The sequence below is a fragment of the Calypte anna genome, chromosome 8 (assembly GCF_003957555.1).
Source record: "Calypte anna isolate BGI_N300 chromosome 8, bCalAnn1_v1.p, whole genome shotgun sequence".
In the NCBI taxonomy this organism is placed as follows: domain Eukaryota; kingdom Metazoa; phylum Chordata; class Aves; order Apodiformes; family Trochilidae; genus Calypte; species Calypte anna.
The window spans coordinates 29,164,217-29,188,814 of NC_044254.1; the positions used below are offsets into that span (position 1 = coordinate 29,164,217).

The following is a 24,598-nucleotide window of genomic DNA, read 5'->3' on the forward strand; positions in this document are numbered from 1 at the left end:
TTGCATTCTTCTGTTGCAGTCATGGATTCTCCTTTGAGTGGTTCCCACTTCTTCTTTCTCTTCTGTGTTTCCTCCAGTCCAAGATGCTAAGAAAAGGATAGCTTGGGGCATGGAAAAAAATCCAGTATTATCTCAGGTAGGTTTGGAGGGATGGGAAATTAGCATTTATTATGCAAATTCTCAACCTTTTTTGGATTTGCATGACAAACAGCTGTACCCATGCTCCCTTCCAGAGTTATGGCTGCTGGAGAACCACCAGACTCTCCCATCCACATTGAATAAAAGCTGCCTTTGTGGCCAAGAAAACGTGTTCCTCCAGTACCTTTCTTCCACATTCCTTGTGTTTCAGACTGAGCAGAGTACTGTGGGAAAGCAATCTGCGGAGGCTTAAGGATTCCATGTACGCATCAATATGATTGCAGGAAAATCGTTTATTAGCAACTTGCACTCACTTTATATAGAGGAGCCTTGTTTACATCATCTTATCATGCAGGTGGCCTTATACTCCAACAACATACCATTCTCACGGGACCTTCTTCCCACATAATTATTTTCCTCCTCTGTTGCCGATTAAGTTATCTCTTTCCCAGTAGCTCATTCTCAGAAAGCCTCTAACTATGCCTCAATAACCATTAACCCAATGTAGCCTAAATTGAAGTAAGTCAGGATTGCTCACAACCTGTATATTTCTGAACTGTTTCCCCAACAGAGTACAAAGAATTCTTCCTGGAAAAAGACAGAGGTCCCATCAGGGTGTGCAGTGCAGGATCACTCCTGGTGATTCCCAGGGACGCCCGTGCTGGGTTCAGGTCTGGTTGATGTGTGGATTGTAAGTGCCATCATAGCCACATTTCTGGAGTTCAGAAGCACAAAGCCTCAACTGTGAGCTGCAAAATGCTGGCATCCAGCCAACTGGCCATTTCTTTTTTTTTCTCTTTTTTTTTTCCTCTTCAGTTCCCTGTCATTAAAGCTGTGGGTTGCTCCAGGGTGCAGTGTTTTGCTCTTCTTAAGTGGAACTGTTAACGACCCAATTTAGAGCCATGTAAAGTGCACCCAGATTCCACAGTGACTTCTAAATCCATCTAATGTTAATGATAATCTGTAATTAATAGCAGCAATCAAAAGGAATTGTAGTTCAGTAATGAGAAATTTAGGATTAAAGTATTAGCCTATGAAAAAAAAGGGCCTCTGAAAAACCTCTTCTTCCAAGAGATGGCTCTGATCCCGTGGAAGAAAGCAGTTTTTAACTGATGTGACCTTAGCCAAAGACCAAGTTACTAAAAATATTGCAGTCAGCCCTGACTTGTGTAGGTCATTAGCCTACTGCCAAAACAGTTAAAGGCACTTCAGGAGTTTCCAGTTTCTGGGTACGTTGCAATTGTGCAATTTTTTTGCTGATGTTGCCTGCTGCTGATGTTCCAGATCAAATCTTTCAAAGAGCACGTTTGAGAATAAGCTTTAATTTCCCCACTTGGCCTTTTGGGCTGAGTATTGCCTGAAAGAACAGAAGAACCCTGGGACTGCCTCCCTTTGAGCCCAAAGCTTTCCTGGGGTGTCCTCACTGAGAAGATGTTCTCCAAGGAGATGGAAGCAGAGGGGTCAGGTGCATGAAGGGCTCTTGGCTTTCTCACCCTGTGATGAGAAATTGGGCACCAGGATTCTTTGTGATGCTGCATGATGGATGGGCTAATCCTTCCATTTATCTCCAGCCCTCAGGAGTTTGAAGCCTTGGAGAAGACTCCCAGGTGGAGATGTTGCTCACTGTGTACGTGCTGATGGAAGTGCCAGCAGTGGTGCTGGGGGTGCTCTGGGATAAATGCAGTTCCTAACAACTTCCAGCCCTGTGCTAAATGAAATCATCCTGTTCCCTGACTTACTTTTGAAGCTGACAATTAATCTGTTGTAGATCTGACATCTCCAGAGCTTAAGCTGTTCAAGGGTGTTGAAAATTTCCCCACCTAATGCCAATTATCAACCTACCCAAGGCTGTCATCATGATGCCTGCCAGGTAAACAACAGAGAGATGTGCTGGAGAGTTTTGCATTCTAAGAGCATGAAGAAAATGAACCATTGGGGAGTTCTGGCCATCACTCAACATCATCTTTACCCCTGTCTGCAAGGGGCAGCCTGAAGAGCTCCAGCCAGCCAGTCCTTTCCAGAAGAAAGAACATTTTCTGACCCAGCCATGACAAAAGTTGTGAACTCTGCAGGAATCTTCTGGTGAACTCTTTCTCTTGGATCTGCTCATGTGAGGTTTTTGCTGCTGATTTTTTCAGCTGCAGAGTAAACCAGGTGGAGAAAAGCTAAGTAATGGTTGGCATTTGAAGGAGAAATGCCATCATTGGAGCTGCTGGAGTGAGTTCAGAGGAGGCCACAAAGATGTTCAGGGGCTGGAGCACCAAGGATAGGCTGGGAGAGTTGGGGTTGTTCCTCTTGGAGAAGGCTCTGGAAGACCTTAGAGCACCTTCCAGCACCTGAAAAGGGTCTGCAATAAAGCTGGGGAGGTCTTTCCACAAAGCCATGTTGTGGTGGGACAAGGGACAATGGATTGAAACTGGAGGAGAAGGGACATTAAAGAGAAATTCTTTGGTAGGGGGGTGGTGAGACACTGGAATAGGTTGGAGCTGCCCCATCTCTGGCAGTGTTAAAGCCAGGTTGGATGGGGCTTGGAGAAACGTGGGAGATGTCCCTGTCCATGGCAGGGGGTTGGGATTAGAGGATTAAAGTCCCTTCCAACCCAAGCCTGTCTATGAACTGATGGTCATGCAGCATTTCATCTTGCTGAGCAGACAGCTCTTTACTTAAGGTCTGTTCCCTGGCAGGTTTTGCTGCATAGAACTTGTGGCATTTCACTTTTCACACACTGAACATGGCAACCAAAGTCAGCTGCTCACCTGGAAAGGTGAGGTTTTGCAGGAATATAATTATAACATGAACTCTTTGGTTTGTAGACTACATATACCTTATCTTGGACACATCCTTGTGCTCTGAAATGTCTGTGTTCATAGCTGATCATTGGAAGGTTTGTTGTTGACCAGTGGTGTTGTATACTCTGAAAGACAGAATGTTCTCCTTGAGAGGCACCTGCTTACCTTGAAGAGCAGAAATATTCTCCACAACTCCCTTTTTCCACCCAGTTTTGCCTCACTCAGCTGCTTGAAGCATCCCTGATTCCAACCTCCTCTGGAAACAGGAGGATTGCACCATGCAGAGGTGGCTGCTGCCTTCCAGAGATGCTGATGTCCTGCAAATAAAATCCTTTCACAAGTTAAAAGCAAAATTTGAGGGCTCTGCAATGCAGATTCTGGGATGGTGCCAATCTTTAAACAGACAAGAAGATGGGTAACTGGTTGGCTGCATCCATTACAGTCTGCAGCAAGAATGTCTGGATTTCCTTCAGCACCTCCAGGGTGGGCTGTGGATAGGCTGGGAAGTGCCTGATTGCAAAAAATAATATCTTGGGAGATGAGATGAAAACCTGTGGGGAAGTTACAAAGGAGCAGGGGAAGAGAAAACACAAAAGGCAAGAAAGGAAGATGAGGGAGATAGGACCGAGAAGAAAAACAGCCATGAGGCAGATCTGTGGGAAGATCCTGGAAGGGATCAGTCAGGTAGGAACTAGACAGAGGGAAAGATGAAATGTGGGGCTGGAATGTGCAGAAAAGCAAAAAATACTGAGCACTTAGAGCACTTAGGATAATTAGTTTTTGCTCTACGTCTGTCTAACTTTATCTATGTTTCCTGTTTTTCCTAAGTAAGGCAGCTGAAGAGTCTTTTTTCTGAAGCTTTTTATTCACTTTTTTAAAGGGCATTGATGGTCCCAGTAGATTTGCTGCTATAAAAAGCTTGTTGGTCATTTGGCCAAATGAGTTGTGCCCAAATCTGGGGATTTTTCCTGTCTTGCCCCTCCCGGCAGCATGGGGCAGCTCCCCAGTTGTGTCTGCAGTGCAGTCTTGCCCAGTCTTGTCTGGTGGAACTGGGGGTTTATCACTTCCTTAGGCAAATTTCTTCACAGGGTATAAAACAAGTCTCATTGTAGGCTTTTTATGCAGCTTCAGAGCTTGGCAAATGGAAAGCTTCTCTTGAAATTGAGGTTGAACATTTGTATAGGTTGAGCATTTGTGTAGGTTACCTTATTACTCAGGCTTGGAACTCCTTGCTTTATCTAAATACTTCCCTTGCTCTTTTTGGTATTTTTGAGCATTCTGCAGTGAGATCTGAATTGCATCCATTGCAGCCACATGTGTTTGTATCAGAAAAAAATTCTTTACTCCCAGTTGTAGATTTAATTTATAGTCAGGAACTAGAATGGCCCCGTGGTGGGATAGAGAGGAAGGGGGAGGATGCCCATAAAGAAGACACTTTACCTTTTTTGTTTGCATGTTTTAACTGGACCTATCTTCCACCTTAAAAAGATGAGTTCCTGCCAGACCTGGGCTTTTCATCTCTGCACCCAAGTGGAAAGCTTGTCCCAGGTCACACTTCTAGAAGTGCCTTCATGCAGAAAATCCTCATTCTCAGACTTATTTTGCTCCCTGCTTTGCTTCTCTATAGCAGATTGATTCCTTATTAAAATCTTCAGTCATTCCTGGGTTTGGTGTCATCTGCCTTCCTGTTTTGACTTAGATTCTCTTTCTTCTGCATTATAAATGCATCACAGGGAGATACTAATTTGCCTGGGCCCTGGATCTTCTCTTTTTTGGCTCTGTGGGCAGAAGATGAGGCTGCTCCATCCTCTTGATGGTTTGTAACCCTGGCAGCACAACCACTGACTGATGGTTGAGAGAAGGAGGCAGCAGTGGGTGTCTGCAATAAGAACTGGCTCTGGAGCTTTTGGGCAGCTTTTTGTAAACCTTATTATGGTTTGTTTTAATCAAAGAGGTTTTTAAAAGGACTGCCTTGTGTGAAATTCACCCTGCACTTAGGCAATATGGTAATAAACTGAGAAATTAGCCAACTTCTCTATGAGGAGTGTAGCTGAACACTCTTCTTGGCTTTTCACAGGGGTTGTAATTGGCTGCTGGGATTTCTCATTAACTTAAGCCCAAGGTTTCCTAAGAGTGGTGGAGATTTGAGCAGATACTGATTTTCCAGTGTTAAAGAGAAGATTCATCACTCATCTGGAATGATTCCATCTCTGCAGAAAATTGTAATAGGATAATGGTTCTTTCTGGTGATTGCATTTCTCAGGTTGATCTTTTTTTTTCTTTTCACAACAAATCTGACTGTTCAAGTAATTACATTAGGGCTTGAGAGGGCATTTTTAACAAGAAAGGATTCATCTTTTAAAACTATCCACTTGAAATCCAGTTGCAACAGCATTAAGCAGGTTTTTTTTTCAAATGCTGACACCATTGGGCAAGCCTGTTCCAGTGACCCAAATGCAAGTTGCTGTGTGGAAATCCCAGCTGTGGGTTTGATAGAATGAAGGGAACATTGATTTATGGGAAGCTGAAAGGTGAGATGTGTGGCTGAGGTGGGTGGATGGACATTGCTGGGGGAGTGAGGGATGCTGAGCATCTCCTCCAGGTTATGGGTGGGATGGCTGGAGGTGCCTTACATGAATGTGACCTTGGTGCTCCAGCTTCGACCCATTAGCACAGGGTCCCAAAAGGGGAAAAAACCCTCCTATTTATCCCCAGTCTGGTTTTTGGTGTTTTTTAATCCTATTTTCTTCCTGGAAGCAGAGTTACTGAGTGAGGTGAGAGCAGGAGGTGGGATTGGTTCCAGGGGAGGATTGAGTTTGCTCTCTTGAGGCTTTGATCCTTCTCCCATCCCTGACTCAACTCTCTCCATGTGCTGGCTGGGAGCTCACCTTCTGAGGATGCTTTGGGTGGGAGCTGAAGGTTAGAGCAGAGTTTTTTCCAAGGAAAGTTTTTCCAAGGCTTTCTCTTTTGTGCACAGCAACCCTAAGTCATCTCAGGCAGGAATTAAATGAATGCAAATCTCCTGGATACTTTCATTTCCTCCATCAGCTTCAAATCATGCTGTGTAACATGTTCCTTTCAATCAGATCAAGTGTTTACTGAGGACACAGAAATATTTTGCTCTTAGTTCAGAGCCTTGATACAGGAACAGCAGAAAATTCCCAGTGACCATCTCACAGTAAAGTTGGGTCTTATAATGTGGTTTTTTTCTGTAGATAAGATGCTGAATGTCTGTTCTGTGAGGTTTGCAGTCATGTTTTCAAAGCCTGGGTAATAAAACACTTGTATGGACACTCTGGAGGTTTAAATAGCAAAATACTGTATTTGGTCATGGTATTGTTAGCATTTAGGGTTTTTTCTTTTTGGTTCATGGCTGTTCACTGTTTGCAGAATACAGTTCATTTGCAGGCTCTTAATGTGGTCCCTAACATCTGGGTTAGGTGAGAAGCTCAACTTGTTAAAAAAGTAAAGAGGGATGGACACAGTGGGCCAAATTCTCAGCTTGTCACTCAGGTGTCACTGCTGGCCTCAGAATGGTGCCATTTGACATGGGCTCAGGATCTGTCCCTGGGGGGTTTGTACCCAGCCCAGGAGCTGTGTTTGTAAGTGACTTATAAAGACTTCTAATTCTGTGTTTACTTTGGAAATAGTTGACAGAGTCTTAAATAAGCACTGCTACCAGGTGGGCTTTTAAGAAGGATGATATTTATAAAAAAGTGTAGTGGCTCTATCTGAACTTAACAGCTTCATATATTTGCATGACTTTGCCTATAAAATTTCCTTGTGTTTTTTTAATGAAACAGAGTCATCTGGCCAACTGGTCAGATGCAGAACATCTTTTCCTCTCATTGCACAGCTCCAGATTTATGAGTGAAGTTGCTTTGTTGTTAAAAGATGTCTGGGAACAAGCTAAAGGGATGATATCAAAATAAAAATCATGTATTTCTCTTCTCACTGGGGATCCTGCTCGTGCTCAGCATCCCAGCTGCCCTCATGGAGCACTTGTGGGACTGGGGGTCTGGCCAGGGTGCAGGACTGGGCCATAAGGTGTTAATTTGTAGGGAGCCTTTTTATCATCTTGCTCAGGTTGGGAGTTGTTGGCCTCAGGCAGCATCATCTCATCCTGGATGCTGCACCTGGCACCACAGCCTCTTGGCTCCAGATGGGTGTTTGGTGGAATACTGGGTGTTCAGATGGAGGGAGGTGTTTCACCATGACCTGTAGCTGAGGCTGGAAGTGTGCTGGCAGTGCCCTTAGCACCATCCTCCTTGCTGCTCATGTGCTAAAAACCTCAAAAAGTAAAAGATACAAACGACAGCTCAAGTCACCATTCCCCTTTTTCTTGCAAAGGAAAAAAAAATACTGTAGGAATGAGCAACCACCACAGATGTTCAGCTCAGGCTTTCCAGGCTATGTTTACATGAATCACAGAGGGATTTTCCATCCAAGTAGCCCCAACAACTCCAGAGCCTCATCTTGGTCTCTTCCTGGACTTGTGGGTTTCCCGGATTAAAATTCCTTGTAAATGTTGATAGATAACATGGCCTGCAACCCCCTAGCACTTGTGTTTTCTGTTGCTGTAACACTGCAGTCTCCTTCTACCTCTATAAAACACGTGGGGAGATTTTAAGGTGGGCCAAATCCATCTCCAAAATGCTTGATTAACACAAGGCCTCTCAGTGACAGCGTTGCAAAACAAACCCCAGTGTTGGCCCGGTGCCTTTTTCCACTTCACTGGTTCTGCTGCTCAGATGTCTCAGCCTGCCAGCACAGAGCATCCAGTGCATGTTAATAGTTACTCAACTTTATAAATGCCTCTGCTTTCCTGATGATACAGAATCAGTGTATTAACGGTGTCTTTTTTTCTCTTCCAGGAGCAAATTCATCACTTGTTGCTGATTTCATGCCTACATCCTCATGGAACATCTCAAGCGAGTTAGATAAAGGTAAGAGGACAGAAAAAAAAAAGTAGAAAGATGTGAAATCAGATTTTAAAATCTCAACTCTTCTTGGCTTTGCCAAATCAGCAAGCAGATGGGTGACAGGGCATTTGAGATAAACCTTGTTGGCCTTGTGATGGTTTTGAGATTTAATTACGTGTGGTTCTGTATTCTGGGGAATGCTCTGTTCATTTCTTGTACCAGTAAAGTGTTCCACATGGTAAAAGTATTTCAAGATGTTAGTTCTGTTGGTTTATGAACTGCTTGACATTTTGTCTGTGCTGGATCTTAGGATCTGAACTCAAAATTACCAAGCAGCAGCCAGTTTGCCTTGATGTGTTTTATTGTGAAGTTTTGAGGCTTTAAGTTAATAGAGGGGGGGGGAAATATGTTTGCAGGTGGTAATTATCTGTGATTTGGAGCTCCCCAGAATATATATTGTGAAAAAAAGGATATATTTCTCCTTCCCTTCATGTTGTAGTATATACACCACCAATTATTGAAGCCAAATTGCTTGGCTTCCTCCAGCCTTTATTGCCAAGGAGTGGCCTGCAGCTCCTGAGTCAGTCTGGTCTCTGAAATGCTTCTGACATGACATTTACAGAGGAGGATGCTGTTAGCCACACTAACTGTGCAATTTGTCAACCAGTCTTAATTTGCTTATAACTTTGCCAGCCATTAACTATTTAGACTGAAATTTCCTAGAGTGGAGTTCTGCCACAGATGGTTTTTTCATAGTGGTTTTCTTGATCTCTGTTTTGTGAATGCTTTTTATGAACACATGCTCATAATGTTTCATGTTGAAGCATAAATGTGTTTTCTGGGCTGAAATAGAAAGAATATATAGCTCTGGTTTTAAGGCAGGGTTGACTCTTTCACATCTGCCTTCCCACCAGGGAAGGAGCAGAACTTTCTGGTGGTCCAGAAAAAGATGAAAGTTGAAGTTGCTGGTAGGAAAGGGAGAAAAGCATGTAGGCATTAAGCAGAGAATTCCTAATTCCCAACAAACTGCTGAAAGAAGGCACTGAAAAAGTGTATGTCTCAGTCCCCTGCAGAGATTCACCCAGGTGCCTGTGGCAGGTCCACAGGCAATGTCCCAAAGAAGTGAAGGGTGGTCATTCCCCCAAACAGAATGCCTACATGTGTTTTCACTAGTTTGGGAGCTTTGTTTGGTTTTTCAAAAACATGTAAGATAAAAATAACTGGAGTAGAAAAAGCAAGTCAAGGCCAAACACTCAAAAGTTAGGAAGTGCCCCAGACAAGGCAACTGGAGAGGCTTCCTTCAGACCTCTGCTGGTATCCCTGGCAAGCAACCTTTGCTAACCCCCAGGGTGGATTTTTCTCTAGAAACCCACCCCATGATCACAGGGGTCACACTTTGTTTTAGTGGTGGAAATGTGGTTTTTTTTTGCAAATGATCATCAGTGATCCATGGTTTGTTCTCTGCTGTGAGCACAGAGGTTCCCCCGGTAAAGCCCCCATGGATTGCTGCATCTTGCAGGGAAAGCTGTGGGCTTCAACCAAAACCTAGACAGATCTTGAAGGTGATGTAGTTTTACAGGAGATTGTACATGATCTGTGCTGGAGAATAGCCCCTGGTGCCTCCTGTGTTGTTATTCCTAATGTGAGGTTTTCTGGAGGGTGATTTCTCAGGACCAGGTTGGTTTTCAGTCCATGGTTTGGCTCAGCTTCCTCTTAGCTGGAAGTCCAAAGCGTCCTTTTTTCCACACACTCCTCAGGTGGCACTCTCCAAAGCCTTGGTTTGCTGGACATAAATTAGGAACCAGGGGAAGGTGGCTGGTGGCAGCATGAGCTGTTTGTGTCCTTTGGTGTCACCTTTCTTCAAAACCCTCCCCATGCCAGCTTGTAGCAGCCATCCCAGAATCACAGCATGGATTTGGGATCATCTCCAACCTCTCATCCAGCCCAGGCTGCTCCAAGCCTCATCCAGCCTGGCCTTGAGCACCTTGGAGGGGACATCCCCAACTTCTCTGGGCAACCTGTTCCAGAGTCTCAGCACCCTTGGGTGCAGATTTCCCACCCTGGCTGCTGGTCCTGCTGCAAAGCTGCAACTCCAGAGGTAGGAGAGGTAGAAGTTGGGATGATGGCCACCATCTTGGACCTTGAGTCATCTTATTGATCAAAAAGAAGCTTCTGCTCCTTGAGTCATCTTATTGATCAAAAAGAAGCTTCTGCTTTCTGTGCCAGCTCAGCCTGGCCTCTTTGTTAGTAATGAATCCAGTTTCCCTGAGCCTTCCATGGCACCTGCTCCTCAGCTCCATTCTCAGAGCAGGTAAAATGAGGTTCCATGCTCCTAATCCACCTGGAATGTGGCAATTACCACTCATAGGGCTGCATCCTGCATTCCTGGGGGATTACTGGCACTGATTAGCATTTAGACTGCTGTAAGCTTACCCACCTAAACACGGATTTACATATGTGATTAAAATCCCTTTGCTGCCCCAAAAAGCTTAGTCAGAGGGGTGGATTCCCCAAGCAAAGGAAGGTGCACACATTTTGTCTTGTCCACCCAAGAATTCTTCTGCTTCTCCTGAAAAGTCTCTGAAACTCTGGCTTGTTGCAGCACACAGGGACTTGGGGAGGTGAAACCTCAAGGGGGAAAATTAGGCCTGCACTTAGTTTCCATTTCTTTTGCAAACAAGCATCTCAAGGAGTCAACATCCTCTTGCCTGTGCTCCAAGTCAGCCAGGCGGTCCCAGTAAAACTCATTTGAAAGCCTATTAAGTTCACCACATGAAAGTGCTTTCCAGCCCAAATTCCCCAATTAAATGGCTGTCTGCTTTAAGTGGCTCCAACCCTACCTGCTGCCTTGTGGAAATGAGCATCTTCTCCTCAAAGACATCCCCTGTGTTTTGGGGAGGAGGACGAGCTCTGGGTCTGTCCAAACGACGACGTTCTGCATTTTGAAATAATTACTTAATCTGGTGCTTTCCCTAGCTCAGTGAGGTCTGCAGTGATTATCTTACAAGGGAGCCCCATTCAGGTTTCAATTTCTATTAAATAAGCTAAATCGACAGCATTAAACAGTTGCCTGTTTATTCTTTTTAGCAGGAAATGAATTTAAAAGAGACGCAGCCACCCGTGAAGAGCTGTTGAAAGCAGCGATTGATGGGAGGGAGGAGGTGGTTTCTCACCAAAACCTTAAAAAAACAAACAAACTGTGCCTAAAAAATAAAAAAATAATCGCTTTTCAAGCAGGGGATATTGAGCTAGGAGCATTTCTCTCTCTTCTTTTCCAACTGGTAAATCAGGGTGTGCGGAGGGAATGCCAGGAGGGAAAAAAATGAAATGAAAATGTGATCTGATAAACAGTAAATTATATATAAGGAGAAAGAAGTGAAGTTCAGGGGGTCGGTGGCAGGATGAGAAGCCCAAGTTGCATCTAGGATGTCAGAATGGTTTGAGGTGGAAGGGACCTGGAAGACCATCCCAGTTCCAAGATGGGCAGGGACACCTCCCCCTAGACCAGGTTGCTCCAACCTGAGCTGGTTTCCCCTGGCTTGGCAGGAGATGTCCTTGCTTTCTGAGGCTCAGAGAAGTCCCCTCCCTGTGTGCTCCTTTGTATCCCCCCTTCTGCCCCTTGCCAGGGCACGGCCACTGGGCTTAAAGCAATTTCTTTTCAGCAATGGTTTGGCTGAAAACCATTTGGCTGAAAACCTCAGGTAAGTGGTACCTGAGGCAGAACAAAAAGGTTGGATGAGACACAGAAATGAGACACTCCACACTCGTGGAGTTGAGGAGGATGCTCTGCCCTGCTGCCAGCTGTTAGGGTCCATTCTCTGCTCTTTAATGTGACTCTTTTTTGGGCTGTGCCAGCATTTTTAAAATCTTCTTTAATGCACTCTGGGTTCCCATTTCTCCTTGCCTGTGCATTGCCTCCCCTCAGCTGGGCCAAGCTCCTGCTGCAGCTCTGTGTTTGAGAAAGGTTCTGATTTACCATCAGCTCTTCTCTTCCCTCATCTTTTAAAAAGGTGAAGAGCCCTTCATTCAGCTGCTTCTCCTCCATGAAAAAACCAGTTGTGGAAGGGTAGGCTTTTCCTTTCTTTAGATGTCAGTTTATTTACAAAGAAATAGATAGGTCTGAATTGGAATGAGAGCCTATTTACATCTGGTACAGAAGAGGAATTGTTGGGGAACTCTTCATCCTCAGGCAAAGAAAGAGTCAGCTTTGAAATATTATTTTCTTTTCTAACTGTGAGGAGGATTCAGCTTCAATGGATGTTACAGGACTGATCAGAGGATGATGATGCTCTTGCTGTGGGTCCTCCTGGTCCCCCCCTGCCCTCCTGCAGCCACCTCAGGATCTCCTTTCATCATAGCAGCTCCTTGACCATCCACAAGATGTGTCTGGGTCATGGTAGAGGCAGACCTGAGGACACCCATGTTGGGGTGCAGCACATCAGGGGTGCCTCCATCCTCCCAGGAGCTCCCAGGTCCCTCCAGTTTCCACAGAAAGCCCCTTAGTGTGAGTTTTTGCAGATGCTGCCTATTTTTCTTTCCCTTTTCATGGCTTATCTGCCTTGGCAAGCAAGTCTGAATGTTAGGGTGACTCAGGGCTTGGGATCCATTCTCATTTCCAAACATCTTTGAGCTCCCCATGCCCACGTGGCAGCACAGACCTTGCAGTCTTGGGGTGCTCCAGGTGCTCTATGGAAAACAAACCTTCCCCAGAGAGCTTGGCAACAAGAGTCAGGATTTTGCAAAAAGCACCCCAGATCACTCCAGTGAAGCTGGGATTTATCCTGAAGTGTTCTAACTCCTATCAATACAAGGATCACCTGTAGCAAGGATCCCTCCCCTGGGATCAATTGAGCATCCAGAGCAGAAAATAACAGGGGAAGAGCAAACCAGGAGATGGGAGAGCTGCTCCATGGGGTGGGAATGGGGGTCATTAGCTTCTTGGAGAACCTTGGGTGGGCAGAATGGGTTGGATGGGTGGGTTGAAGGGAAGCTACATCACAAGAAGAGCCCATGGGGCTTCAGAACATCCCAGTGGGTACAGAGACACTGCTGGACCCTTGAGGTCTGGGGTCTCCCTTGCCATTCCTGCTGCTGGATCCGTGCTGAAGCTGTCCCCTTGCTAAGGCTTTCCAGGCAGGGAATTGACCTGGCTGGGAATTCTTAGAGGGCAAAATCTTTCTGATGTCCCATGGAGAATGTGACTCTTAGGCAAACTACATCTTAAAAAACATAAACAAAACCAAACGTGGGGAAAACCAGGTGGCTGGAGGCCTCCTGACTTGAGCCCCAGTTCTTTAGAGATTTCCAGATTTTCTTTTGAAATCACTGGATGTGAATTTGATCCGTGTGGTGAAAGAGGAAGAATTACAGCTTTCACATTCATGCACAATTTACCTTTTTATTTTCCTTTATTATCTGGGGGATATTGGGTAAATCAAGCTCCCCTGATGGGGCTCAGGATTCTGATCCTATTTGTGGGGTCCCGTTAGTAGCCAGGCAGTAAATTACTCCTACTTTGTTTGAAAATTTTTTTAGCCACAGTACATTAGCTCCTTTTGTTTGCTTTTCCACTGACGGAGTGTAGGTTTTTATTTGAGAATTTGTGTTTCTTGAATGTCTCATTTATAAATAATACAGGGTGTGAAATCTGAAGGTCACGGAACCCAACCTGAAAAAAAAAAACAAAACCACCCTGAGTAACGTTGGGCATTTGGGGCAAAAACCTTCCACAAAATGCTTCCTTTGCATTGGATTTTTTTAATAGAAAGTTGGAGTGTGCAGTATCAGAGCATTATACATAAGGTAACTATATATAATAACCTTTTCCTGGCTCATCCAGCTATCTTTGTTTATTTGAAAGATTGATAGATCAGAGGGTCAAGGGACGTGTTTTATTGTAAGTTTCTGTTCCAAATTTCCTGACATTTTTGGTTTAAAAAAAAAAAAAGGCCTTTAAAAAGCACAGAAAGGGCTAATAAGAACCAGATCCTAAAGTGATGCTATGTCAAAATGTCAAAAATAACAGCTTTTCTTTGACTCTCCAGCATTAATCTTGAGGCACATACCTTTCTCTACACTCTGCTTTTAATAGCTGGAGTTTTTCTACGTGGCTCTTTACTGGCAGAGCAGCTTCTAAAGTGACAACAAAATCCCTTGATGGTTTTCAGTAGTTGAGTTTATAGCTGGATGTGGACGTTTGTTTACTTATTCCAAATCACTTTTTTTTTTCTTTTTGTGATAAAGTTTCGAGGCTTCCTACTCATGCTATAAAAGCAGTTCCTGAGGAAAGCAAAGCTTCATTTCCCCTTGCCAGGTGACAGTGTCAAAGCTGTCACCGAGACATCTGTCCTTAAACCTGGAAGTTGGCTCTAAGGAGAGGCAGATCTGAACTCTCAGATGCAAGTTAAGAGTTTCCATGAGATGGGCAGTGATTGGTCCTGTTCCTACCCAAACCCAAGACCATCAGAAGGTTTGGACCAGATGATCCTTGAGGACCCTTCCAACCTGACATCCCATGAAAAGCAGGGGGATTCAGGTGCTGATAATTTTTTAGAATTCTGCAGGCTTCTGTGCTCCAGTTTCCTTCCCCTGTGGCCTAGGGCAATCTCTAAGCTGTTAATTAGCAGCAAACAGCAATTAATTGGGAGAATCCCAAAACCACACAGATACCTGAACAGCCACAAAGCCTCGAGCAGGGGTCAGGCTGTCCCAGGTCAGTGAATTATCCTCAGGTGGTGACTCCCTGTGTCCCAAATGGAGTCTTGCTCCACGTACACATCACTGAGGAAGCTGATTTGAAAATAAACTGAGGAACAAAGGCAGCAGAATCATAGAACCATAGAATTGGCTGGGTTGGAAGGGACCTCAGAGATCATCAAGTCCAACCCTTGATCCACTCCCACTGCAGTTCCCAGCCCATGGCACTCAGTGCCACATCCAGGCTCTTTGGAATATCTCCAGACACGGAGAATCCACTACTTCCCTGGGCAGCCCATTCCAATGCCTGATCACCCTCTCCAGAAAGAAATTCTTTCTAATCTCCAACCTAAACCTCCCCTGGCACAACTTGAGACCCTTTGTGCCCTCTTGTCTTGCTGAGAGTTGCCTGGGAAAAGAGCCCAACCCCCCCCGGCTCCAACCTCCTTTCAGGGAGTTGGAGAGAATGATGAGGTCTCCCCTGAGCCTCCTCTTCTCCAGCCTCAACACCCCCAGCTCCCTCAGCCTCTCCTCATAGGATCTGTGCTCCAGTCCCTTCACCAGCCCAGTTGCCTCCTTTGGACCTACTCCAGCACCTCAATCTCCTTCCTGAGCTGAGGGGCCCAGAACTGGACACAGGACTCAAGCTGTGGCCTCACCAGAGCTGAGCACAGGGGCAGAATCCCTTCCCTGGACCTGCTGGCCACGCTGTTCCTGATCCAGCCCAGGATGCCATTGGCCTTCTTGGCCACCTGGGCACACTGCTGGCTCCTGTTCAGCTTCCTGGCAATCCAGACTCCCAGGCCCCTTTGTCCCACTCCATGCCCAGCCTGGAGATCCCCATGGGGTTGTTGTGGCCAAAGTGCAGGACCCGGCACTTGGCCGTGTTGAACCTCATCCCATTGGGATCATCCCAACTCTCCAGTCTGTCCAGGTCCCTCTGCAGAGCCCTCCTGCCTTCCACCTGATCCAATCCAGAGTGTTTCCTTTGGGATCAAGGCAGCTGACACTGAGTGGTTCCTCATGGTTCTCTGGACTTGTGTCATTGATACTCTTCCTAGGGATTGCCAAATCACAGGTTGAGTCTCTTCCCTCTACTTTTATTGATTTAAAGTAAGTGAAATTCCAACTGGGAGTCTTCTTTTTGCCTCTTTTAGTAACCAAGGGGCTGCTGGTCAGACCTGCCAGGAGTTGTCCTTCCTGGGTGAGTTCTGGCAGCTGGAGCAGTCAATGGTTGATCCTTATTCCAGCAGATGATGTTCTCCATCTGTGGCTGTGCTGCTCTCAGAAATCCTCCTGGTTCCTTCAGGGGAATAGGAACAGCTTCAAACTCAGCTGGGTGGGCTCTGGGTCAGTGACCTTTTCTCCAAAAGAGAGATCTTTCATACAGAAAACTTCCAGTGGTCTGAGTTTGATGGTGATGCCAATAAGTGTGAGTTTGGGTCAGGTCCAAGTGGAGCATCAGACTGGACTAATGTGGCTAAGACAGAGCTCTGAATGAATGAAAATTCTTATTTCCAGGCTAGTGTATGAATTTGGGAAGCCTGTGTTGGACCTTCTGATGTTCTTTCCTTTCAAACCAAACTCTTTAGGATACTTTAAACTTACCCATCTTGCAGGCACTGACTGGGATATTGTTTTTCATTTCTTAATTTCTAATGTCTAGAATGCCAGAGCACAGGTGAGCTGCTAAACCTTTTGGTGCAAAAAGATGAATGCCATGAAGCATCTGTACAAGTGGTGTCCCAGGTGCTCAACCAGGTGCTTGCTTTATGGGCTGCAATGCAGATTGGAATGTTCAAATCCAGAATTCAACTTCATCTCCTGCCCAGCAGCTGGAATTGGTGTCCCCACAGCTGTAGGTTTGGTTTGGAGATCTTCTTTTCCAGGGAATTGCAGCGGGCAGTGGGTTGGGACACCATCCTCCCTGCTGCACCTGGACCAAAGCTGTTGTCAGGCTTGCAATGGTTTAAATGGGGGCTTTAATTTTAGCTTCTCTTTGAATATTTTGAAAGATCAGAAGGGCATAAAGGGAAGGATAAATGAAACAACAAGTCTTCTCATAAAATGGACGTTTCAGGGTCTAATCCTGCAGCCCCACCATGCCTTAAACACCTCCTGAAATCAGAACCACAGAGCACACCCGGGGCTTGGGGAGGGGGGAAAAAAAAAAAATCTCACTGCGGGCAGCAAAATTCCCCTCCGAGCAAAGAGGGTGTTACTGCTCTTTGGTAATTTAAGATAGAGTAACCCTGTGGTCACAGAGCAGATTAACATTCCTTGGCCAGAGAGGAGGAGCTTTTATTCTGAAAGCCACCTGGGTTCCACTTAAAAGCAGCAGAATCCTTCAGGATTTATTACACGTATTGAACAACGTCAGGACCTGGCTGTGGAAGTGCCCCCACCACTTTCCTTTCCTTTTTTTTTTTTTTTTTTTGGGACAAGCAGAATGCTCTGGTTTGTCCTCCCACAGCTGGTGCTGTTCTGGAACATCAAACCAGCAAGCAAAGTTTGGCCATGATGAAGGATACCTAATATTGGGATTTTATATGCAGTGTCTCCAGTTTATGCTCTCTGAATCCTGGGGATGACTTATGATGTGTTGTGTTTGCTTTGGCACCAGCTCAAACCCAGAAATATATTTCAGGCTTGGCTTTCCAGATATTATCTCAAGTCATTTAAAAGTTCATTATAGGGCACCCGCTAGTGCTGCTCTAGCAAAGGGGCTGTCAGCATTTTTCAAGGGTTTATAACTCAGCCATTAAAAAAAACGAAACAAAACAAAACAAAAAAAGATCTCTGTGGGCTGAAACTTGGCATTCAGGGCTCTAGGCCCAGCAGTAAATTGTTTTTACAAATTAAAAAAAGAAATCAGTTTGACTATTATTAAATTAGAGGTGGGCTAAATTTTAGTTAGAACTTTTCCAGGCCGTTCTCCTCTCTTTCTGGGAAATTAAAATGTCTCCAAAATGGTTTTATAGGGTGCTACTCTAAAATAGGGACCAGCTTTTGTCATGTGCTTGAAACCTTGAGATTTAACTGAAAATACAACAACAGGGCTTCTCCCAGCATAGCACTTTTCACCTTCAAAGTGCTTTATGAGCATTATCTCATTAATGTCCAGAGCAGCCTCCCCATGATGTCAGAGGGATTATTATCCTCACTTTAGAGCTGGAGAGCTTCGAGCCAAAAGGTTTAGGGCTGTTTTTTGAAAGGCCTCACAAATCCCACGTGAGCTTTGATTGGCTTTGGGTGTCTACTTCCCTTTGGCTCTTCTGAAAAAATCACAACTTGAAGTGATTCACCCAAGACTGCTTGGAGCCAGGGTGAAAAACTCAGATTTTCCACTGCCCGCTGCCACCAGGCGGCTGAAATCTCAGAAATTCAACAATCTTTTTGTACAGAAGAACTATGGGTTTTTCTAAGAAATTAATCTTTGGGTCGAAGGGAGTCAACTTGGGGCATCTGGAGAGTTCCCTGGCATTGGGAAAGCTGTCACCTGGAACGTGGTGTGCTGCAGGAGCATGGCTGGATGCTGTAGGTTCATCCCCATTTCAGGGTTTTTTTTTTATTTGCCTCCTCCTGAAAGCACAAAAAGCAGATTTCCACCTCTTTTTCTTGGCCTTTGGTCCCAGAAGGAGGAGATGTTAATGCTGATGGCACTAGAGTGGCTGATGGGGGTGTGTGTGAGCTGGACAGAAACCTGGATGCAGAGAGGAACTATTTTATATGTTCTTTGCATAATTGTTATTAAAGGGAGAGGGTGGTGGCAGGAGCTTTGGTAGGTGAGAGATGGAGGTATTACAAATAAAATGAGTTTCCTCTTTGGCCTCTAAGGATGGTTTCTGTGCCTGATAGGGAAGGGATGCTCATTTTTTTGTCTGCCCTAGTAACAGTCCAAGCTTTTTTGGAAGCTCTTTCAGACCTTCAGCTCATTTTCAATTACAGAACTGCTTTATCTGTGAGAAACATCTTAGGAAGCTTCCAGTGGCTTGAAACCTGCTTTGTTTCAATCTCAGGTGATCTGCTCCATCTGATTTATGGTTTGGATGCAAAGTTTATGTCTTTGAGGACTCAGCTGAATTCAGCAGATGTGTTTTGGTGTAGTGTTTCTGTAATAGATCGTGGAGAAGACCTAGAGGAGAGCCAGAAGCTCTGGATGCTGATGCTATTTCTGTTTGTACCTCTGGAGAAGCAGCTCTTGTATTAAAACCACACTTTTTCCCAGACTTGCTGTTCCTGATGATGCTTTAAAATCCTTCTCCAGTCCTAGGAAACTCCCCTTCCATCCTTACTCCTTTATTTGCTTTTCCTGTATGCCATAGGAGCCTTAAAATATTCTATTTACTGTGGTGTTTGTCAGCAGAGACCATTGTAGGGCTGAGGCCACTCTTTGCCTTTGGACTGTGGATGTCTGACCCAGGCTTTGAAATATTATCAGGATGGAAATAAATGACTGTGGTGTAGAAATGTTACATGGGCTAACGAGCTGTGGTTCTCCAGTTCCCTGCTATTAGTGGGGCTTTATTAAACCCAGATTGTGGAGGGAACCCAAGCCCACGTGAGCTGGTTCAGATCCTGCTTTTCCCACTGAGGTTATTAAGATAAAAAATCAGCAATGTTTTCAGGCAGCATGCAGAAAGGATTCTGCAGAGCTGAAAAAAGCCCCATCTGACACCTTCAGGGAAGTCCTTCCCACCCCATTGCCCATCTCCAGCAAGATTTACCCCATACACAGAGGTAAAAATAGGGGTTTTTGGGGTTTGCTTCTTTTTTTTAGCACGGTGTCATAACCTGCACATGGCAAGGCTGCTCAAGCAGTGAAAGAAATACTTGTGGCCACTTCCTTTGTGCTAATTGTTTCTCCTGGTGGCTCCTGGGGACCCAAGTGAGAAGAGAGAGGCCCTGTAGAAAGTGCTGTGTAAATAGAGAGTAAGAGCTTGCATGCTGAACAGGTTAAACCCAAAGGAATGAGATAGGGATGCACTCAGAACACAATGGAGGGAGCAGCTACTGAAGACACTGATGTAAATAACTAAGCAAGTTAAGTAGGGCATTAGTTGGCTAAGATGGAGATTTTTTTTTCCATACATACTCATAATCTCTTTTTTTTATTGCTGGGTTAACAGGAGAGGTACCTGAGAACCAGGGAGCACAGCCAAGTTTTCCTTGCTTTCTTTACATGGTGAAGAAATGACCATGGTTAGATTTGAACCTGCAGCACAGAGATGAAATCCCACGTGTTCTGCTCCCCATACCAAATCCATCTTGTTCTCTGGCTTTGAAGGAAGAGGAGTTTTCAAGAAATACAAAGGAAATGCCAGAATTTCTTCCCTTTATTACCATGCAAAACCCTGTGGGACCTATTGCTGGCCCTGAACCCTCCATTAACAAATCTGATCATTCTCTCCTGGCCACTCCTTTTTGTTTCCCTTTCCAAGACAACCAGGAGCTTTCTTTAACACATTTCCTGAGCTGGAATTCTTTGCCCACTAATTTTTCTCTGTTTTTTTTTTTACACACCAGATTACTTCTTGACTCTTGACGAGCCGATGAACAACATCACCACCACCTTGGGCCAGACAGCAGAGCTGCACTGCAAAGTCTCTGGGAATCCTCCTCCCACAGTCCGTTGGCTGAAAAACGATGCTCCAGTTGTCCAGGAACCCCGGAGAATTTCCTTCCGTGCCACCAGCTACGGCTCTCGGCTCCGCATCCGCAACCTGGATACTACAGACACTGGCTACTTCCAGTGCGTGGCTACTAATGGCAGGAAGACTGTTTCTACCACTGGGGTGCTGTTTGTCAAATTTGGTAAGTTTGGGGTGGGGTTTTTTCAGTCTTTTCCCAGGTTTCCAGCTGTCACTTAGAGAAAGGCCCACACTGAAGGGTGCGTTTATCCGCTGATAATGAACGCACCCCGGTGATTGCTGCTCCTGCCCGGTTCTGGGGGTGTTTTTGCTGTTTCCTTGGATGAGATGCTCATGTTGCCAGCTCTGAGAGTGGCTTTTGCTCTCTAAAACTGAAACACAGCAATCACTGAGCAGCAGTTTTCGTTAATATGCACACCAGGCCATTAAAATTAATTTATTCTTCGTGCCTGAGTGAGCTCCTCTGTCTCAAGTGAGATATTTCAGCTTGTGGTATAGACTGGAGGCATGGTGGTGAGAGCCACACACACCTGTCAGGTCAGATAACCACTTTTTCTTCAAAGATTATATTGAGATAATTGCCTTCAGGGCTGATTTTATGACTGAGAAGATTCCAAACAAAAAGCAGGGTTTGTCTGACTTCTCCTCCACCTCCACATTCAGGAGATGAGGATGTTTGCACAGCACCCTAGTTGTTAATCCTTTTAGGAAATGGATAAATAACACACAATGAATGATGTGTATCAGGAGTTTTTCCTTTATTTTTTCATTAATCTCCCACGTTTTGGAAATGATGATAAATTAATTATTAGGTGTTCTCTCATAAAGCAATTGCTGTTGTTTGGCCTGTATCTGAAATGTAGGAGATTTTTATCTGAGCAGTGGTAGTTAAATAGATGTTCCTGTAGAAAACACTGAGGTTTGGGGTTGTTTTTTCCTACCTGGAGCAATCTCATCTCTCTACTGGGAGGTGATTTAGTGGTTAAGGTGGTGTAGGGCTGATGGTTGGACTCAGTGATCTTGAAGGTCCTTTCCAACCATGATGATTACATGAGTCTAACATTTACCCTCAGAATTCAGTTTTTAGAGCAAATACAGAGTAGAATGAACACTCCAGCCCACTCAACCCTTCCAGTAGTTGCCAAAATAGAAGCAGAGAGGGCAGCAACAACCAAACCCTCTCAGCCAAATCCCTCTGAGGTCACAACAAATTTGATCAGCGAGTCAGGATGAATTCCCTGATCAATAGTGAAGATGGGCAGAGGGCAATGATGCTGTTTTCTCCCAGTTAATAGTTACAAGATGCTTTTGGTTTGCTGGACCCTTTTCTGTGATGGCTGCAGTTGACATACAGGACCTCAACCTTTGATTGTCCCCAGCAAGGGTGGTTTGCTCCAGGAGACAGCCTTGGCTTTGAGAAACAGCATCTCATCTGTTAAACTACATAAACCACATCCAACATGACAAGCTGTTGCTTTTATCTTTTAAAAGGTTTCTGAAAGCTTCCTGCTTGCTACCTCCCCATAACTCATCAGGTTGTTTTTCTTCTGTCCCTTTTCCAGGTCCCCCGCCAACCGCCAGCCCAGGATCCTCGTAAGTTGTTCTCTGTCTCTCATGTTGGTTCATTAATCTTCAGTTTCAGCAGTCAGAAGTTCATTTTTCATTTTGGGTGACAGGAGCACTCTTAGGTTCCACTCGAAGCATGGTAATTTATTGTAACTGCATTATCTATCTCCAGGATATATTTCCATGTTATCGTGTCAAGTCCCATTTCTTGCTCTAGACTTCTTAATTCCCAATATTATTGCCTTGAGATCCTTTGGTGCCTTCAGGGCTTTGAATTGATTTCAGTGTACCTACAGCTGACAGGTATGAGGAGGAACTGAGCTTCCTACATGTCAGAGCCCAGTCTGGAAAATATTTGTCATTATAACTAGATTTTACTACTTAGGGGCTTCTTACTGATTTTATGGGGACTGCTGGTTCTGAGCTCTGTTTGTATCTATCTATCCATTAGTAAACTGTCTTTAAAAAGAGTTTTTTTAAGACTGAGTGCCTGGGTGGGAGTTGTGCCTGGTTTTATGAGAGCTCCCTGGAGCTCAGGTTCTGCTCCTGCTGACTCTCAGCAGCTTCTGTGTTGGGTTTTGGCAGTGGAGCTTCTGTCTTTGGGCACTTTTGAGGGACATACATTTATCTTCCCCTCTGGTTTGAACATACGTGATCAAGCTTGCTCACCTTTTGTAGTCCTTTATTGTTTCCAAGTGTTATCTTCAGGTGTTGTGAAGCTTGAAATCCATTTTGTGAGGCTGTGTCCAGCTCCTTCACATCTCACATGGATGGCACAGGACACAAAACCCATCTCTCCTGCTGAGGGATCATTAGAAAAGGAATTCAGTACCAATTAGAACCTAAAGTGAACCTATTAATACAATTACAAAGGCTGCAAAAAGGGGGTGTGAATCTCCCTAAGGGTCCTTGGAGAAGATGGTTCACAAGGTACCCCAGAAGGTATGAATTAGGGGAAGCCTCTGACCACAAAAGGACATCCTAGGATGCCCTCTAATGGAACATCATAACATGTGGTTTTGTCTTGTTTTTTGAAGGCACCTGGCATGAAGTGAATGAGTTTGGTTTGGATGGGAATTCCTTGCTTGGCCTCAGACTCCTAATTGTGATTGCAGTGTTCTGGGGGGGAAGGTTTCATGGGGCTGGGCTGCTCTTTAGCAGTTTGGAGGCTTAATTAATGAGCTGAGATGTGTCTTTTGTGTCTGCTTCCACCTGGTTGGGGGGTTCTGAAATTCCTAAGGCTGAGCAACATGTCCTTGGTGGTCAGAAACCCACAGGGTGAGGTTTCCAAATCAGTGTCAAGAGTGCAGGAGCCCAGGAGTATGAGACTCCACCTGAGCTAAGGACCCTTCAGAGAATCATGGAATGGTTTGGGTTGAAAGATCTTGACCTTAAAGATCACCTGGTGCCAACCCCTCTGCATGGGCAGGGACACCTCCTTCTACCTTACCATGGCTCTGTCTTACTCTGTGCTCAAAGCCCAAATATCCAGGGAACAATCACTGTTTTCTGTACACATCACATCAGGCATTAAATTTGATTTAAATTTATTTAACCCAAGATTTTCGTTGTGTTTTCAGCCTTTGCTGCCCATTGGCATCCACAGGTACAAGCCCAGGGTGTGAAAATCAAGTGAGATTTCCTCTTTAATGCTTGGCTTCATAGTTGTGCCTTATAACTTTGTACCCAAACCCAATGTTTAATCAGCTTTCATTATCCTGAAGGTTGTGGGCTCTTGGGAGGGGTCAGATTGTGCTAAAAACTGGGGAGAAACAGATCCAGAACATTGTGCAGAGGGATCTCTGATTGATTCTGATTTACTGCCTGGAGAACATGGATGTTCCTGTAGATGCCAGCTACATTTAATCTATGAAATAAGAAAATCAGGAAGGAGTTTATGACAAAGAAATTATAAACTTGGAATTTGTACTTAATTAGAGTTTAAAAAAAAAAAAAAAAAAGGTCATTGTACATTGTTTGTGCCTCAGAATCTGCTCCTTGCTGTTTGCAATACTGTCCCTTCAGTATTGTGGAGCCTCCCCAGGCTTTGCCTTCTCCCCATACAAGCTGGCAAATAAATTCCTGGCTCTGAAATGAATGAAAATTTGCTGGAAGTGCCTGTGGTAGAAGCAATCCCACACTGCATAGGTGAGCACCACAAAAAAACATTTGAAAGAGCAGTGGTTCAAGGCAGCAGTGCTCCTCAGCACAGGGGAACAGAGTGCTGTGCAGCTCTGCTGAATTTTCTTTCTGAAAAGCAGATTTATTGGAGTTGTTCTAGAGATTAATGCCTCCTTTTCCTGGTATTTTGATTGCAAATTTCTTCAAATACAAAGAGAAATTGGAGCCTGCTCTCTGTGACACCCCCCAAATGCATCAGCCCTCAGATCATTGCCTTGTTTCACAGTCTTGATGCCATTTTACTACTTTCTTTCCTTTTTTTCCCCTTTTCTCAAAGCTTAGGCTACTGGTCCCAGGGATTTGATTTACCTGGCTGGAGGTTTGGGGGTTCAGCTGATTTTCCTTCCCTAAAAAGCATCCCTGGGGACATCCTCAGAGAGATGCCCAGTGTTTCACTGGGGTTAAACACAGGTTAAATATAGAAGCACTTGGAAGGATGTCATGGAAATGCAGACTCGTGCTTGGGCAGTGTTTCTGCCTTATCAGCATGGGCTTCTTCCCCTCTGATAAGGCCATGAGCAAAAGCCCTGCTGAGCAGGCTTGCTTTCCCCATGTGTTGTTCTTTATCAGTCTGCCACGAGTGGAAGGTTCTGTTCATTTAAGGTTTTAATTTGAGGGTCATGTTGTGTTTGTTGTTTTTTTTTTAATTTTAAAA

The 24,598-nt window shown here is 44.8% G+C and overlaps 1 protein-coding gene across 2 annotated transcripts in view; it reads left to right on the forward strand.

Annotated features, from left to right (window-relative positions):
- The window catches only part of ROR1 (receptor tyrosine kinase like orphan receptor 1), a 152,456-nt gene that overhangs the window by 96,279 nt on the left and 31,579 nt on the right, over nt 1-24,598 (forward strand). For both annotated transcript variants that reach the window (XM_030455609.1, XM_030455610.1), the window contains exons 2-4: nt 7,802-7,873; nt 20,072-20,359; nt 21,759-21,789. In XM_030455609.1, coding sequence (XP_030311469.1) covers nt 7,802-7,873; nt 20,072-20,359; nt 21,759-21,789 — 391 coding nt within the window. The remainder of the gene's footprint in view (nt 1-7,801; nt 7,874-20,071; nt 20,360-21,758; nt 21,790-24,598) is intronic.